This window comes from Salminus brasiliensis, chromosome 3 (genome assembly GCF_030463535.1).
Source record: "Salminus brasiliensis chromosome 3, fSalBra1.hap2, whole genome shotgun sequence".
Classification (NCBI taxonomy): Eukaryota; Metazoa; Chordata; class Actinopteri; order Characiformes; family Bryconidae; genus Salminus; species Salminus brasiliensis.
The window spans coordinates 45,797,471-45,815,641 of record NC_132880.1 but is presented as its reverse complement, the minus strand read 5'-3'; the positions used below and the strand labels follow the sequence as shown (position 1 = coordinate 45,815,641).

Sequence of the window (18,171 nt, the reverse complement as noted above, 5' to 3'; positions counted from 1 at the left end):
AAATACAAATACTTTTGTCAATATAGTGTATGAAATTAATAATAACCTGTAGTTTGAGGTGAGGAATTGAAGGTATGTTTTTGACCTGTCGTCTTTGGAGATAATAATAATAATAATGATAATAATAATAATAATAATAATAATAAATAAATAGAAATATCCATATATTTGCGCTGTACAAACCACCTTTCTAAATCACACACATGCCACATGACTTGTTAATGTAGTTTTTGACACTGTGTACCGTTATCACTGTACCGATGTACCGTTATCTATACAAATAGGTCCAGGTACAAGTAGCGTCCAGGCTTCAGTGACCGCTGCTCCTATTTGTCCTGCACATATGCAATGCATCTGTCCATCTGGCCACTCTATTTTGAGGGAGAACTGTGCTGATCTAGACATTCGGTTTGGACAGTGCTAATTGGTGGGACTTCAGTTTACATATTAGCTACAGTAGCTTATTACTTATCACCTATTATCTTCAGTGAAGAGTTAAAGAAGCAGACTTTGCACAGCAGGCGTGTCTAAGCTGACTACGGTTGGGATAACGGTGATTTCCCAAACGATCACTTTAAAATATGAAAATATTACATACGGTGGAACGTCTTGAAGAGTCGCCTTGAAGAAAACACCAGTTCCCAGACGCCGACTTCTCGAACCAGCGCAGAGAAACTGATATCACACCCTGTTCTGAGAAGCGCTTGTGTTGTTTGGTAACTAAGTTTAGAGGTCTGGCCTTGCAGGGAGTGTGGTGGACGTTTTCCTTCCCCAAACTGATACTTCTCTATAATCAGATCCCTAATGTGCTTATAATGATATTTTGTCTGCATTCTGAATGTTGCTTTTAATAGCCACTAATCATAGTGTGAGATTCTCCAGAGGAGAGTGTGTGGGCATCTGAAGGTCTGGGTTTGGTTGGAGAAGTTAGCTACGTCACTGCATTATAGGGTTTCTCTGGTAATGCAGAGCTTCATGGCACACTGTGATGTTACTGAAGTCAGAATGGATGAGTTTTGGATAGTTTCTAATATTTAAAAAGTTAAAAATGTCTTTTTTGTAATACAATGGCTTTTGGGAGATGGGTTGAAGTACCCAGAGAAACCCCTATGCAAACACTAGAACACACCAAACCCCTGACAGACAAAGACCAGACCAGGATTAGAACCCACAACCCCAGAGCCCTGCTGCTATGCACACGCTAACCGCTGCACCACACTGCCACCCAGCTTTAGAAGTGTACCATAGACATGAGTGTAGCCCAGAGATCCATTGCTGTGTGGATGGATTTACAGCTACAGGAGGTAACCCTGCCATTGGTTACAGAACCCCATGCCCTCTATGCCCTCCATGCCCTCTATGCACTTCCCAAGAACCAAACTGTGGCTAGACCACTGGGTCAGAACCTCTCCAAAACATCGAGCAAGTCTTGTGGGGTGTTCTCGGTATGCAGCGGTCAGTACCTACCAAAAGTACTCCAAGGAAGGACAATCAGTGGACAGGGTCATGGGCTCCTTAGGCTCACAGGGGCAATCTATGGAGGCCCCACCCTGCAGCTAACAGTATACCACCTTCAGAGGTCTTGTGGAGTCCATGTCTCAACGGGTCAGAGCTGTTTTGGTGGCATGAGGGGGACCTACACTTCATCTTAGGCTGCGTAAATGACCTGCGGCCAAGATTATCTTGGATTTTATTTGTTAAGACTTTATTTCATATGGTTTTCACATTTTACAGCAATACCTTAATCTACACGTGCATTTTTTTCTTATACAGGAGACACTGAAGGAGCTCAGAAGGCTAAGCTAAGCTATATCTATGACACTATATAAATATCAAAGATAAATATCAAATAGTGCTTTATGAAACTACAGGTGACCCTGAAGACCACCATCACCAGTGTAGACAAATTAACCCAGTTAACTTATATATCATACTTATAATATGGTATAATATTGTAATACAGTATTGTAACAGTGTATTAATAAAGTATAATATTTTATTATATTATAATATAGTATTGTAACAGTATTAATATTAATATAGTATAATATGGTATTATATTATATATAGTATAGTAAAAGTATATTATATAGTATAATATAGAATTACAAAATAATATAGTATAATAGTATATTAATAAAGTATAACATGGTATTATATTCTAGTATTGTAACAGTATATTATATAGTATAATATAGAATTACAGAATAATATAGTTTTGTAACAGTTTATTAATATAATGTATATTAATATAATATAATAATATTAATATAGTATAACATGGCATTATATTATAATATAGTATTGTAACAGTATAGTAATATAATATAATATGGTATTATATTATAATATAGTATAGTAACAGTATATTAGTATAGTATAATATATAATTACATAATAATATTGCTATTGCTTTTTTAATTCTTATTTATATTGTGTATATAGTGTAAATTATTTATCTACATTTTTTTTGTAACTGAGTGTCTTGCTATCCCTTTCTGCTGTGACTAATAAAGGATTATCTTATTTTATCTTAATATAATAACAGTATATTAATATAGTATAATACAGTGTTTTATTATAATATAGTATTGTAACAGTATGTTAATATAGTATACTGTGGTACTATGTTTTAATATAGTATAGTAACTGCATTTTAATATAGTACAATATGGTATTATAGTATAATACAGTATTGTAACTGTATAGTGATATATAGTATTGTAACAGTATATTAATATAGTATAATAGTAGAAATATAATATAGTGACAGTATATTGATATAGTATATAATATACTATATACTAATAGTAATAAGTATTAACAAAAGAATTATTAATAGTAATAGTTATATGGTTAATAGTAAAATTAATAGTGAACCAGTTCAAAGAAACAACACATTCATTTGTTCAGCAAATGTAAAACATTCAAATACCTTTTAGCACACATAGCTTTATACTGCTAAGACATTAAAGAGACTTAATCAGGATCATCAGATTAATACAGTAAAAACTTCTTTACATTTTACACCTATACTGTATCCAGATTTGTCTGATCTGATAATAATAATAATAATAATAATAATAATAATAATGGATACATCTTCTGATGAATGCTTCCAATATTCCAAAAATACATGGGATGCTTTTCTGATGTTTTGTTTTGCAAAAGAAACAGTTCTGTTCTTTATCTCTACATTCCAAAGACAATTAACGTTACATGGGTAGATAATCATTATGCATTATGCATATATATATATATATATATATATATATATATATATATATATATATATATATATATATATATATATATAAATGAACCTGATTCTAACCTAAATCCTCCAACTAAGGTTAATATATGTGTATAATATCAGTGTGTTTAATATCAGTGTGTTTAATATCAGTGTATAATATCAGTGTGTTTAATATCAGTGTGTTTAATATCAGTGTATAATATCAGTGTGTATAATATCAGTGTATAATATCAGTGTGTAATATCAGTGTGTAATATCAGTGTGTAATATCAGTGTGTATAATATCAGTGTATAATATCAGTGTGTATAATATCAGTGTGTTTAATATCAGTGTGTATAATATCAGTGTATAATATCAGTGTGTATAATATCAGTGTGTAATATCAGTGTGTATAATATCAGTGTATAATATCAGTGTGTATAATATCAGTGTATAATATCAGTGTGTATAATATCAGTGTGTTTAATATCAGTGTGTTTAATATCAGTGTATAATATCAGTGTGTATAATATCAGTGTGTTTAATATCAGTGTGTTTAATATCAGTGTATAATATCAGTGTGTTTAATATCAGTGTATAATATCAGTGTGTAATATCAGTGTGTAATATCAGTGTGTATAATATCAGTGTATAATATCAGTGTGTAATATCAGTGTGTATAATATCAGTGTGTTTAATATCAGTGTGTATAATATCAGTGTGTAGTATATGTGTATAATATCAGTGTGTAATATCAGTGTGTTTAATATCAGTGTATAATATCAGTGTGTATAATATCAGTGTGTAATATCAGTGTGTTTAATATCAGTGTATAATATCAGTGTGTATAATATCAGTGTGTTTAATATCAGTGTGTATAATATCAGTGTGTAGTATATGTGTATAATATCAGTGTGTAATATCAGTGTTTAATATCAGTGTATAATATCAGTGTGTTTAATATCAGTGTGTAGTATATGTGTATAATATCAGTGTGTAATATCAGTGTGTTTAATATCAGTGTATAATATCAGTGTATAATATCAGTGTGTAATATCAGTGTATAATATCAGTGTGTAATATCAGTGTGTATAATATCAGTGTGTATAATATCAGTGTGTTTAATATCAGTGTATATAATATCAGTGTGTATAATATCAGTGTATATAATATCAGTGTGTTTAATATCAGTGTATAATATCAGTGTATAATATCAGTGTGTGTAATATCAGTGTATAATATCAGTGTGTTTAATATCAGTGTGTAATATCAGTGTATAATATCAGTGTTTAATATCAGTGTATAATATCAGTGTGTAATATCAGTGTGTATAATATCAGTGTATATAATATCAGTGTGTATAATATCAGTGTGTAATATCAGTGTGTATAATATCAGTGTATATAATATCAGTGTGTATAATATCAGTGTATAATATCAGTGTGTATAATATCAGTGTGTAATATCAGTGTATAATATCAGTGTGTATAATATCAGTGTATATAATATCAGTGTGTATAATATCAGTGTGTATAATATCAGTGTATATAATATCAGTGTGTATAATATCAGTGTGTATAATATCAGTGTATAATATCAGTGTATATAATATCAGTGTGTATAATATCAGTGTATAATATCAGTGTATAATATCAGTGTGTTTAATATCAGTGTGTAATATCAGTGTGTTTAATATCAGTGTGTAATATCAGTGTGTATAATATCAGTGTATAATATCAGTGTTTAATATCAGTGTGTAATATCAGTGTTTAATATCAGTGTATAATATCAGTGTGTTTAATATCAGTGTATAATATCAGTGTGTATAATATCAGTGTGTTTAATATCAGTGTGTATAATATCAGTGTGTAGTATATGTGTGTAATATCAGTGTGTATAATATCAGTGTTTAATATCAGTGTATAATATCAGTGTGTAATATCAGTGTGTTTAATATCAGTGTATAATATCAGTGTTTAATATCAGTGTGTATAATATCAGTGTATAATATCAGTGTTTAATATCAGTGTGTATAATATCAGTGTATAATATCAGTGTGTTTAATATCAGTGTATAATATCAGTGTATATAATATCAGTGTGTATATCAGTGTATAATATCAGTGTTTAATATCAGTGTGTTTAATATCAGTGTGTATAATATCAGTGTATAATATCAGTGTGTATAATATCAGTGTATAATATCAGTGTGTAATATCAGTGTGTATAATATCAGTGTATAATATCAGTGTGTATAATATCAGTGTATAATATCAGTGTATAATATCAGTGTGTATAATATCAGTGTATAATATCAGTGTTTAATATCAGTGTTTAATATCAGTGTGTATAATATCAATGTATAATATCAGTGTATAATATCAGTGTGTAATATCAGTGTGTATAATATCAGTGTATAATATGAGTGTGTATAATATCAGTGTGTATAATATCAGTGTGTATAATATCAGTGTTTAATATCAGTGTATAATATCAGTGTATAATATCAGTGTGTATAATATCAGTGTGTATAATATCAGTGTATAATATCAGTGTGTAATATCAGTGTGTATAATATCAGTGTATAATATCAGTGTATAATATCAGTGTGTATAATATCAGTGTGTTTAATATCAGTGTATAATATCAGTGTGTATAATATCAGTGTGTAATATCAGTGTGTATAATATCAGTGTATAATATCAGTGTATAATATCAGTGTGTATAATATCAGTGTATATAATATCAGTGTATAATATCAGTGTGTATAATATCAGTGTGTATAATATCAGTGTATAATATCAGTGTATAATATCAGTGTGTAATATCAGTGTATAATATCAGTGTGTATAATATCACTGTATAATATCAGTGTATAATATCAGTGTATAATATCAGTGTGTATAATATCACTGTATAATATCAGTGTGTAATATCAGTGTATAATATCAGTGTATAATATCAGTGTGTATAATATCAGTGTTTAATATCAGTGTATAATATCAGTGTATAATATCAGTGTGTATAATATCAGTGTATAATATCAGTGTGTTTAATATCAGTGTATAATATCAGTGTGTAATATCAGTGTGTATAATATCAGTGTATAATATCAGTGTATAATATCAGTGTGTATAATATCAGTGTGTATAATATCAGTGTATAATATCAGTGTATAATATCAGTGTGTAATATCAGTGTGTATAATATCAGTGTGTAATATCAGTGTATAATATCAGTGTATAATATCAGTGTGTTTAATATCAGTGTGTAATATCAGTGTATAATATCAGTGTGTATAATATCAGTGTATAATATCAGTGTGTATAATATCAGTGTATAATATTAGTGTATAATATCAGTGTGTATAATATCAGTGTATAATATCAGTGTGTATAATATCAGTGTATAATATCAGTGTATAATATCAGTGTGTATAATATCAGTGTGTAATATCAGTGTGTATAATATCAGTGTGTATAATATCAGTGTATAATATCAGTGTGTATAATATCAGTGTATAATATCAGTGTATAATATCAGTGTGTAATATCAGTGTGTATAATATCAGTGTGTAATATCAGTGTATAATATCAGTGTATAATATCAGTGTGTTTAATATCAGTGTATAATATCAGTGTGTAATATCAGTGTATAATATCAGTGTGTATAATATCAGTGTATAATATCAGTGTATAATATCAGTGTGTATATCAGTGTGTAATATCAGTGTGTATAATATCAGTGTGTATAATATCAGTGTATAATATCAGTGTGTTTAATATCAGTGTGTATAATATCAGTGTGTAATATCAGTGTGTATAATATCAGTGTGTATAATATCAGTGTATAATATCAGTGTGTATAATATCAGTGTATAATATCAGTGTGTTTAATATCAGTGTGTATAATATCAGTGTGTAATATCAGTGTGTATAATATCAGTGTGTATAATATCAGTGTATAATATCAGTGTGTATAATATCAGTGTGTAATATCAGTGTGTATAATATCAGTGTGTATAATATCAGTGTATAATATCAGTGTGTTTAATATCAGTGTGTATAATATCAGTGTATAATATCAGTGTGTAATATCAGTGTGTATAATATAAGTGTATAATATCAGTGTGTATAATATAAGTGTATAATATCAGTGTGTAATATCAGTGTGTATAATATCAGTGTATAATATCAGTGTGTATAATATCAGTGTGTATAATATCAGTGTATAATATCAGTGTGTATAATATCAGTGTATAACATCAGTGTATAACATCAGTGTATAATATCAGTGTGTAATATCAGTGTATAATATCAGTGTGTATAATATCAGTGTATAATATCAGTGTGTATAATATCAGTGTATAACATCAGTGTATAATATCAGTGTATAACATCAGTGTATAATATCAGTGTGACCTCATTCTGAATCCGAGCATGTATCAGGCTGCAGTGCTGTTCCCCGGTCTGGCCACTAGATGCCGCTGTTCTCTACGATTAGGCAGCGGACGCGCTCCAGCCTGGTGTTCTCGGTGAGGTGCTGGCTGGAGCTCTGCAGTGTGGGCATCAGTCGGTGCCGTTCACACTGGATACAGGATTACCGTCCACTACGAGTCCATCTTTAAAAAGCCGCGCTGTCGACTGACCGCTGATTATCCAGCTAGCTATAGCTAGATAGCTACATCCGCTGGACGTTTAGGACACACGGCAGCACGGCTCGAGCATGAACGCGGACGTCGGGAATCACAGCGGCTGGGTCGAGTAGCTTAGCCTGGCCGAACATGCAGACCAAGCGGCTGATGGCTCATTAGGATATCTAGCTACCAACAGCGAGAACAGCAGGACCGCAGCTGGACGTTTTGAGGTCATGTCGCTTATTAATGTGTCCGTCGTTTAATTAGCCAAGGCTGGGCTTAATCTAGCACTCGCTAGCTGGTTAGCCGGTTAGCTAGCTCGCGACCCTACAACAACAATAAAGGAGCCAGGCTGGAGCCAGGAGCTGGTGGACGGGGTGCTAGATAGCCAGATTAGGCATGATAGAGGTGTAACCTCGGTCAGATCCAGCTCAGGGCTCCTTATCCTGCTGTTAGGGACCCAGTGGACAACAATAGGACGTCTAATAAACGTCGAGGCAGTCCTAACCAGCCTTATTATCGGTGTTATTATTCATACAGAGGTCAGAAATCTCTCCGAGGATCTGGACTTGAAGCTACAAATGACCCTGAAGACCACCACGACCACCTGGCGTGTGCAGAGTGTTCTCCTAGCTAGCTGAAGTCCTCCACCGCCCTCGCCTCGAAGTCTGTCCCCATTGCTGTAGGTGAGAATGGCCGCCGTCGTCAACTACTCTCCACCGTGGTGGGTCAACCTCCTCCATCGCCTTCCCCACTTCAACCTGCAGTTCGAGCAGACCAGCAGTGATTTCCGACCTGAGGAGTCCTCCTACCAGCAGGTAAGAACCCCCTCAGGTGTTCTTCTGGACATACCTGCCTCTACTGAGGGCCAAGCCAGTTGGGTTTGTCCTCTTGGGCAGGAAGATGCAGTTTAAGGGGGTCACAGTGCAGATGTGGGGTCGGTCATGGATTGGTGGATGGTATGAGATGAGAAGACCATCAGAAGGTCATATCTACAAGGACGAGATGGGATCCAGCATGTTCTTGTGCTCGTCACTTCGAGACTTGAACACTGCAGCTCTCTTCTGGATGCAGTGCAGTGGCACGGGGGTCGTCTTCAACGTTCCTCAGTTCAGCCATGTTCAGCTCCTCCACTGCTGCGTTCTCTCTTTACTTCGCTTCCCGCATCAGATTCAAAACCCTGACGCTGGTCTACAGAGCCAAGACTGGACCAGCCAGCTCCTCCGTACTTGATGGCGATGGTCAAAAGCCGATCCGCACATAGAGCCCTTCCAGCTTCAAGTACGGTTCGGCTCGGCTCGACCCGCCATCCCTCAAAATCCACGGAAGACGAGCGATCAGGCTTTTTTCTGTCCTCGGACCGAAGTGGTGGAACGAGCTTCCCCTGGGTGTCCGAACGGTAGAGTCCAACGCTCACTGTCTTCAAACCCAGACTGAAGACCCTCCTTTTCTAAAAGTACTCAGGCGAAGAGAAGAGTACTATGGTCTCCTTACTGACTTGTGTTTAGTAGAGTCTAAACTTAGAGGGTCTTTAAATTATTAGTCTATTTAAACTAGCTGAGGTTTTTCTTGGGTAAATAGTGAAGCACTTTTGTAAGTCGCTCTGGAGAAGAGCATCTGCTAAATGCCTTTAATGTAAATGGTAAATGATGATGGTGATTACTGAGCTACAAGAAACCTGTGTCTCCAAAACTGCAACTTTACAGAGGAATGAGGACGACAAACCTTCCCAGCTTTCAGTGGAAGTCAATGTAAAAGGAGTGGAGCGTCTATTGGTCCGTTTGTCACGAAATTTTGATAAAATGCCAAGTACATTAATGCCAAGTCTCAACCAGATTCTCGTTAGAAGTCAATAGGATACACTCATACGTTCAGTACATTCGGAGCTTGAGGAGAGTGTGCGGTGCTGAAATTGGTACCAGTGCCTGCCCTGCACTGGTTAGAAAGCCTGTCCGGTGCGTTCATCCTGCCAGAGAAGGACACCGAAGGAGGGGCGTTTAGACTGATCGGCTGTGATTTTGCCGTCATCAAGATACAGAACAGGTGGTGCGACAAGTACAAGCCTGTCGACAATGGCTGTAATTACCAGCTCGTCTAAAAGCCAGGTCTGACCGGGCCATAGTTAAGCGAAGTTAAGCAAAGATGATCAGTGAACTGGTGGTGAGCTGGGCCCAGTCCGAATCTCTATGAAATCACGCTGTGGCCTTTCCCAGTCAGATCGAATGTAATGTGCACTTTTACCTGCTGCAGATCTGTCTCTTCTGCAGTTGGACTTTGGCGTATTGGAGTTAGGCCAGTGTTTAAACATCAGACCACACGACCAGACCAGACAGGTTTGGAGAGAGAGACTAGGGATGCACCGATCCGATACTAGGATCAGATATCAGTCCTGATACTAATATACCCGATACTCGCGTCGCCGGTTTCCTAGGCTTCATAACCCCGGATCAGAGTAACCTACAGACACCATACACACATCATAGCAAACAGCAAGACCCCCACTATCTAACCACTGTTGTGGTTCTACACCATTTCAAGTGGGGGGTTGGGGGGGTGAGCAGCATAACCAAGCTAGTTGACCATCTTAGGGTATGTTTTTGTGAGTTTGCTGGATTAGCTGGTCTACAAGTATGACCAAGCTGCCCAAACTACACAACCCTGACCAAGCCTGACCATGTTGGACTATGTTGACCAGCATTACCAAGCTGGTTGACCAGCGTCACTAGGCTGGTTGAATAGCACAACCAGCATCACCAAGCTGGTTGACCAGCCATCTTACCAGTATAGAGCATGTTTTTGCCTGGATGACCTGCTTAGACCATCTGAAACTAGCTAAGCTGGCCCTGAGCTGTATTTTCAGCAGGGAAACCAGTTAAAAGCGTATAATCAGGGTGGTCTCAGTCATAGAGAAGAACCATTTTTGCAGCTACACAGGTGCAACTAGTATGAAAAATGATTGTATCGGTTTCTCCAGCAGCAGATAATAATAATAATAATAATAATAACACTCCTGTTTGTCACAGCTTTCAAAGGCCATACGTCCCAAAAGAGCACAGTTGACCTTTTGTGTTGGAAGGTTGGTTTCTCTCTCCTGTCCATCTACCGGCTCGTGGCATCTGCCAGCTCGCCATGCCATTAAAACCACTGACAGGCGTCAGGTGAAGAGCATAATCCTGTTACGGTGACACCTGTCAAGGAGTGGGATGTAGACATATACAAATTCGGCAGGATAAATAAATGGGCAAGTAAAGACATGGCATCTGAGACATGGGACAAATCGTGATGGCTAGACGACTGGGTCAGAACATCTCCTAAACATCCGGCAGGTCTTTTGTGGTGGTTCGTTTATGGTATGCATTGGTTGGGACCTACCAATAGTGCATCAAGCAAGAACAACTGATGAGGTACAGTTAGTAGACTGGTTCATCCAGGTCTGCTTGTCTTTCAGTTAAACTCAACGTCGCCGAACTCACAGACTCAGATCTCTAGGTGTTTTCCAACCTGCTAGTGCCTTTCAGTCGACTTTTCATTGCCTCGGTTTGTTTGAGGCAGTTGATCTCTTGGTGATTACTGGAGCTGGAAGGTCTAGCTCTCTAATCCCTTCAAGTCAGAGACTATAGCCCACCTGACAGTGGCCTGAAATGTTCTTCTCTGCTGTGGACTGACCATCTTACTTACTAATCTGGTGTCGCTACCTTGTAGTTGTGGTAGTAGAGAAGGTGGTGTAACCCATTGGTCTCTTGAGTTTGTGCCTCATGTGTGGTTCCTGTTCCTGATTTTCAGTATTTTCTGCGTTACGTTACCAGGCTGAAGTGACGGAAATCTTATTATAAAAATTATAATTTTTTGCCTTAATGTGCCTTTTTGTTCTTTGGAAACATATGAAATCCGATCTTTTCAAATCGGATTCAGTTCAGCTTTCATATGTGGTCCTAAATTGGATGTATCCGAATTGTGGGTGTTGTCATCGGCCTTCAGAGAGGCTAAACAACAGTGGATGAGAGGAACAGCTTTGACAACAGTCAGTGGGAAGACGAAGCGACTCAAGTCTGACTAGAAAAGATCAGATTTGACGTTTTCACACAGCCATGAAAAAGCCACTTCAGCCTGGTAATGGTAATGTGAACGTAGCCCTTAAGACTCTCGTTAAAGGTATTCAGAGGAGACAGCGTAATCGGTATCGATGGCTATTAATATCGAGCAAATATCAGCAGGAGAAGCTGGATCCGATATCAGAAAAGGCAAATTCAGAATCCAGTGCTGAAACTAATTAGGCCTGGACTAGCTCATACTCGCACTGTGTGATGTCTTGTTAATGGCTCTGTATTTGTTCTAGCAGAACTTTTGAGAAGTTGCCCATCTTGGGGGCAAAGTACTTTCCATTTTGAAGGTTGAAGGTGCTTCAGGTGGTTCTTTGAGCGATGCTATAGAGGAACCACTTATGGTACCATATAGAACCATGTTTATAATGGATGTGTGTGAGCGTGAAGAACCTTTTAAACTGGTCTGACCTTAAAAAAGATTCCTCACACCATTAGAAACATGGTCCTAATCTTCTGTGGCATCACTTCAAGAACCAGTTGAAGCACCTTTACTGTTACAAACCTCAAGATTCCAGTGTCAGCTGACCGTTGTTTGTTATATTGGCAGTAGAGCTGGGCAATACGACGATATTTTATCATATCGTGATCAATTTTGTTATTGTGATAACAGTATGCTTTTCTAAGGATGTGAAGGAGACTGTTAGTGCTTAATAATCACTGGTCAGCTGCAGGTTTCATCACAGACACTGTAATTAGACTGGGTTAATCGGATGAAGAGCAGCAGATTTCAGTACGGGAGAGTATCGTATAGTAGTTTTTTTTTTAAGAATCCGTCGCTACTGATTTTTTTAGGCTGTAATTACAGACTGTATCGTGATAAATATTGTGATATAGTATTATTTCTATCATATCGCCCAGCCCCAATTGGCAGTTCTTTAAGCTTTAGTAAACCCTACTCCTGAAGATCAGCTCCAGCTCTAATCGACCCCACCTGGCCCTCTGATTGGTGTCTTTGGAAGCCTTTGATTAAGTTAAGGAGGTTTGGTTTGGAAGTGAACCATGCAGGAAAGTGGATCTCTATGAGGAGGGTTGACGACTACTGATTTAGTATGTAAGCCTAATGTAGCCCTAGTATGCTTTACTGCTGGACGGTATCGATGATAATTCAGTGCTGTGAAAGTACCAGTGAATAGTTCATGATATTTTCAGTGGACCACTGCTTAGCAAGTACTGGCACTGTGTGCTGGGATGTCTGTTCAATGATAGATAGATAGATAGATAGATAGATATCACCCCATAAATATAATACTCATTATCAATTAATAGGAAGATGTAGATCTCCCATCGAACAGCACTGGGATTCTTCTTCCTCGCTTCAACAGGACGAGCAAAGACCTTCTCTGACAGTCGCTATAAGGGACAGACCCCAAATAGACCAAAAAGCTCTACTTGCTCATTGAAACTGTGAAGGAACTCTGGAGAACAGCCTGTGGGTTGACTGGTTCTCTTTGTCAGAGCCTGGGACAGTCCCATCAGCTGTCCAAAAACAGCACTTGCTAACTGCTGAAAAAACACCACCTCAAGAAAGAATGCCCCAGGCAGCGTGTCCGAAGCATACTTAGTAACTGAAGGAGGTGGATTTGGATGTTTTCGCAGTTGTCTGTAGATCTTTCTCCGCTCTGTCCAGTTATTTTTTTAACTGGTGGAACACATGGTTTCAGCATGTCAGGTTTTTTTGGGATGGCCTGGGGAGCCCTGACGTTTTCTGACAGCAAGGGTTTCCTCCTTGCCTACCTCCCAGTCTTTTTCTGGTGGTAGGTGCTGTACTGTGACCTCAACTGTGGCTATCAAAGCTACCTGTGATGACATTATGGAGATTCTTGAGGTCTGCGCTTTGGCTGATCTTGCTAGGATGGTTGTTTTAAATGTTCTCCACTTGTTGTCCCTTCCCAGACTCACCTGCATCTACACCCTTCTTTCTGAAGGCCTCTCAAAGAGAGCTCCTTGGATCTGGCCGTGATGGTGATCATCTTCACCACTCACTTCAACTCAATCCAGAGCAGACCAGACTAAACGTCTGAGGTTTAGGTTAGAGCTCCTCCATCTCTCAATATTGAGCACATAAAGATCAGATCAGGCCAGATGCTTAAATATGTCAGATGAGTCTTTCATGGGGTTTCACATGACTGCACGTCTGACTTTTGGTTTAAAATAGGCTGCAGAAAACACTGTAAACAACTGCCTCGCCTGCCTCCCCTCGCCTCGCCTCGCTTCTGGATGATGCATCCAGATGATCCTGGTTTCAAATGAAGTCTGAGTTTCATGTTTTTCCCCTCAGCGTGAACGAACCACATGCCTGCATTGATTTTGAGATAAATGAGTAGCCTACGTTTCTCAGGTGTGAGTACCTACCTCATGGCATGTCCGGACACACATGCTGAACACCTCTCAGGAACGTTCAGGTTTCCGCCATCGTGCTTGGAACACACTAATTGGGCTCGTTCTGTTCTGGTACAGCTATGTATGGTTTAATACTGAAATAAAGATCATCTGCTGCATCAGATCTGCTGAATGTGATCGAATGGCCTCTATGGAGTGACCCTGCATGACTGAGCTGCTCTGATGATTAGCCATCTTTCCTTGAATTTGGCGAGAAGCTAAAGCTGGGGGAGTAGCAAAGAGCACAGCTGAGGGTGGGGGAAGGGGGCCGGCGTGGCACTTGTTCGCGGGATCGGACTTATCGGAGACGTTAGCCTATTTACGTAAGGGTTAATCTCACCCCCTCAAGCGCTGTCCACTGTTGTCCTGATGCGCTTACGTCTCCGAACTTTGGCCCACATTCAGTTTTGGCCAGTGTTTTAAGGTTAGGCCTGTAGGTTCTTCAAGCGTTCTTTCCCGTTTGAAGCTCTGAAAGAACAAAGAAGCAGACGTGGTTTTGACTGTTCATCGACCCAAACGTATTAATTATTCATAACCCATAACGCATAAATATTCAGTTGTTGGGATTTGCAGCTCTCGGGCAAGGCGATGGTGTAAGCTCTGTGGTATTAGTTCAGAGATGTGCTAAGGATCGATGCCACCGGTTTGATCTCTACACAGTCGAGTCAGTTAGGTTGAAACTGGTTGAGGTTGTAGGTTGATGCCGGACTGATATGGTGATTGATGCCTCTTTAGGTGGTTTGAACTTTGACCTTGGGACCAAGAAAGGGTTTTCCACCATTATCTCAGCGGTCGTGGGCGTCGTCGTAGGGTATGCGGGGCAGCAGTACATGCTAGTCTGCTTTGTTTTGGGCTTGTTTGGGAGTGAATGGATTGTCATGTTGCATTTCACGGTAGAGATGAAATGACTGTCCTTGGGGGTGGGGGGTGGCGGAGGTGGGGGCATCAGGGGCTCAGGAGGTAAGCAAGTCATCTGAGAATGAATACTTTGAGGATCATCCCCTTTGAGAGATATTGTATATATTTTTGTATAAACCATATATTGCCAAAAGTATTGGGACACCGGCTCATTCATTGTCTCTTCCAGAAAGAAAGGTATTAAAGAAAGAGTGTATCCTTCTTATGTGGGAGTAACTGTCTCTACTGCGTTAGTGAGGTCAGGATGTTGGATGATCACCACCCCACCTCCACCACCATCCCTAACTTCCCAACTTCCCAACGCATCCCATCTAAAAGTGTTGGACTGAGCACCATCCATCATTCCAGAGAACACAGTTTCATTGCTCCACATCTCAGTGTTCGGGGGGCTTCATTGGGCATGGTGCCGATAGGTGTATGTGTTTCGGCTCTGGAGAGTCCTTTACTTATTCTGTTAGCAATACTTCTCTACAGTTGCAAGTAGCTGCATGCATTCGTTTGAAAGGGTGTCCACAAACATTTGGACATAGTGTGTCTAATACATAAGAATTTATTATTTGTAATTAAATTGGGGTTTGTCTGAGGTTTACCATTGATCTTTAGAATTACGAAGGCATAGTTATTAAATAAATTAAATTAATTAATTAAATGTAATTAATGACTTTTTCTGTGACGGTGATGTAATTAGAGCTCTGGTATTGATTTGTTTTTCCTATCAAAATAGTTTTAAAGATTTAGATTAATTGAGGCCGCAGATGGATGTTGATTTTGCCTGTTTGCCAGAGCAAAGGCCGTGAGTTTTTGGACCCTGCTGCGCATGAAGAATTTGTGGCTAATGGCCAGACTCTTACAGGGACAGGCCCAGTCAGCGGTAGGATGCCTGACACCGAAGCCAAGTTTGTATGGATAGGGTCAAGCAGACAGGGTGGACCGGGGTCTGCTTGCTGAACTGGGAGACGGTTAGTTGGACGTTCTGGTCCTACTGTTAGAGCCTGGATTGTGAAGCTGCTCTTTTTGTTGTTGTGTTTATGTGCCATAAATATCCAGACTAGACCAACGGCGAGCAAAGGGAGCCGAGTTAAGCTTCAGCGTATTTGGGTTTCGTTGTTATCAATACAAAAAGCAGCTGCACATTTAGCATTATGGCGTAACCTGGGCGTCTTCCGCCATGTGTTTGTTTGTGCTCGTGTGTGGTCAGGTATACCGCTGCTCACTTCAAAGGCTGGAAAGCTGGGAAACGCCCCTCCCAAGATTACTGTCATTTTCCTATTGAAACCTTAAGCCTCCGGTCGGCCCCTTGCTGCCAAAACCACGAACGAAACTTGTCTAGCTTCTCGCTTCTTCACGTTCTGCAACTTTGTGGGTCCCAGAGAGGAACGAAAGATAACAGGGCTTCTTCCTCATACAGACAGCACTGGTTCTGAGATATTTGCTGTTCTTAAACTAGTTCCTGAACTTGCTGAGAAGATGCATACATTCTCCAACTCCAGCAAATACTCAAATAGCAGTGCTCAAACCTAGTGGTTCTCAAACTGGTCATTGGATCCTTTGGATCTTATGTCTTGGAGCACAAATCTGGGCCTTCTGTGTGCTTGTGGACTGGTTGGAGGCCCACTGCTGCTCTAACCCAATCATAGCAGTGCACTGGCCCAGGCTCTTTCTTCTCAACAACACTAGGCCCACTCCTCAAGCCTTTTAGAACCTACCACATTCCGAAAACAGGGGCAGGCACTCTTACATGGGCGGGACCAGTCAACGGTATGATGCCTGAGGCTGAAGCCAAGAGACATGGGCTTACTGTGGACTGCTTCATGAACTCTGAGATGGTTATTTGGATGTTCTCACCTTTGGAACTTACTGATCCTACTGTTAGACCCTGGTTCTTAAGCGCTATGTGTGCTGTGTCCACAAATCAGGGCCTTCTGGTGTTCTTGTGGGCTAGTTGGAGAACCTGCGTTGCTCGAACCCTCATAGCAGTACACTGGCCCATGATATTTCTTCCCAGCAACACTAGGCTCACTCCTAAAGCCTTCTAGTGTCTGCCATGCTTTCCGAATCACGTGAATAATGGGCTACACAATCTGAGCTGAAGCACTGCATGTTTTCCCACTCCCACACCCTCTTCAGGCTCAGTGTGGGGGAGCTTGTACTAATCCAGGACTGCACTGTGCTTGCAGTGCAGGGTTTTTTGTGGAGGGGGTGGGCTCTGGCAAAGCTTCCACGGTTGTCTGTACGCTTCGCGCCCGAGGAGGGTCCAAAACGGACCCCGTTTTTTTTTGTTTGTTTGATGTGTGTGATTATTTTAAGCGTTCTAGCGTGTCGTTCACGGGAATGCCGTTTGAAGAGCAGGAAGCAAGAGCTGGGATGTCGCTAATCTGTTTTGTCAGTTTGTTTGCCTGGTGCGATGCAGACTGACGAGGCCCTCTTGTCATGAGGCCAGGCAGGAAACGCAAGCTGTTTCTCTCAGCGGAGTGCTGCAAATAAATTCATCACATGACGCTCCTGGCGTTGGAGAACTTGCAAAAGGTGCCGTTAGCAGCAACGGCCTGGAGATGCACTAACCCTTTTCAACAGCGACCATTTGTTCAGACGTGGCGCCTTTTCGAGTTGGCGTCACTCGACATGTGTTTGTTTGGTGCTCGCGTGTGGTCAGGTATACTACCACACACTTCAAAGGCTGGAAAGCCTGAGGTACGCCGCCCCTCCCAAGATTACTGTCGTTTTCTCATAGAAACCCGAAGCCTACGGTCGGCCCCTTGCTCCTAAAACCACGAACGAAACTAGCCTCTTCTTTTTCTTTTCTGTCAGAACATAGCAACTGTGTGGATCCCATAGAGAAAAGGAAAGATAGCAGGGCTTCTTTGTCATACCAGCAGCACTGGCGTTAGGAGTACATGGTG

General features: G+C 39.3%; 1 protein-coding gene across 4 annotated transcripts in view; it reads left to right on the top strand.

The window, feature by feature from the left end:
- The first annotated feature begins 7,756 nt into the window (after nucleotides 1-7,756).
- ttyh3a (tweety family member 3a) overlaps nucleotides 7,757-18,171 on the top strand; it is an 80,852-nt gene continuing 70,437 nt past the window's right edge. For 2 of the 4 annotated variants that reach the window (XM_072676373.1, XM_072676372.1), the window contains exon 1: nucleotides 7,757-8,689. In XM_072676373.1, the coding sequence (XP_072532474.1) occupies nucleotides 8,564-8,689 (126 nt within the window). In that variant the 5' untranslated portion in view covers nucleotides 7,757-8,563. The remainder of the gene's footprint in view (nucleotides 8,690-18,171) is intronic. The other 2 variants (XM_072676375.1, XM_072676374.1) reach the window with 2 other exon arrangements.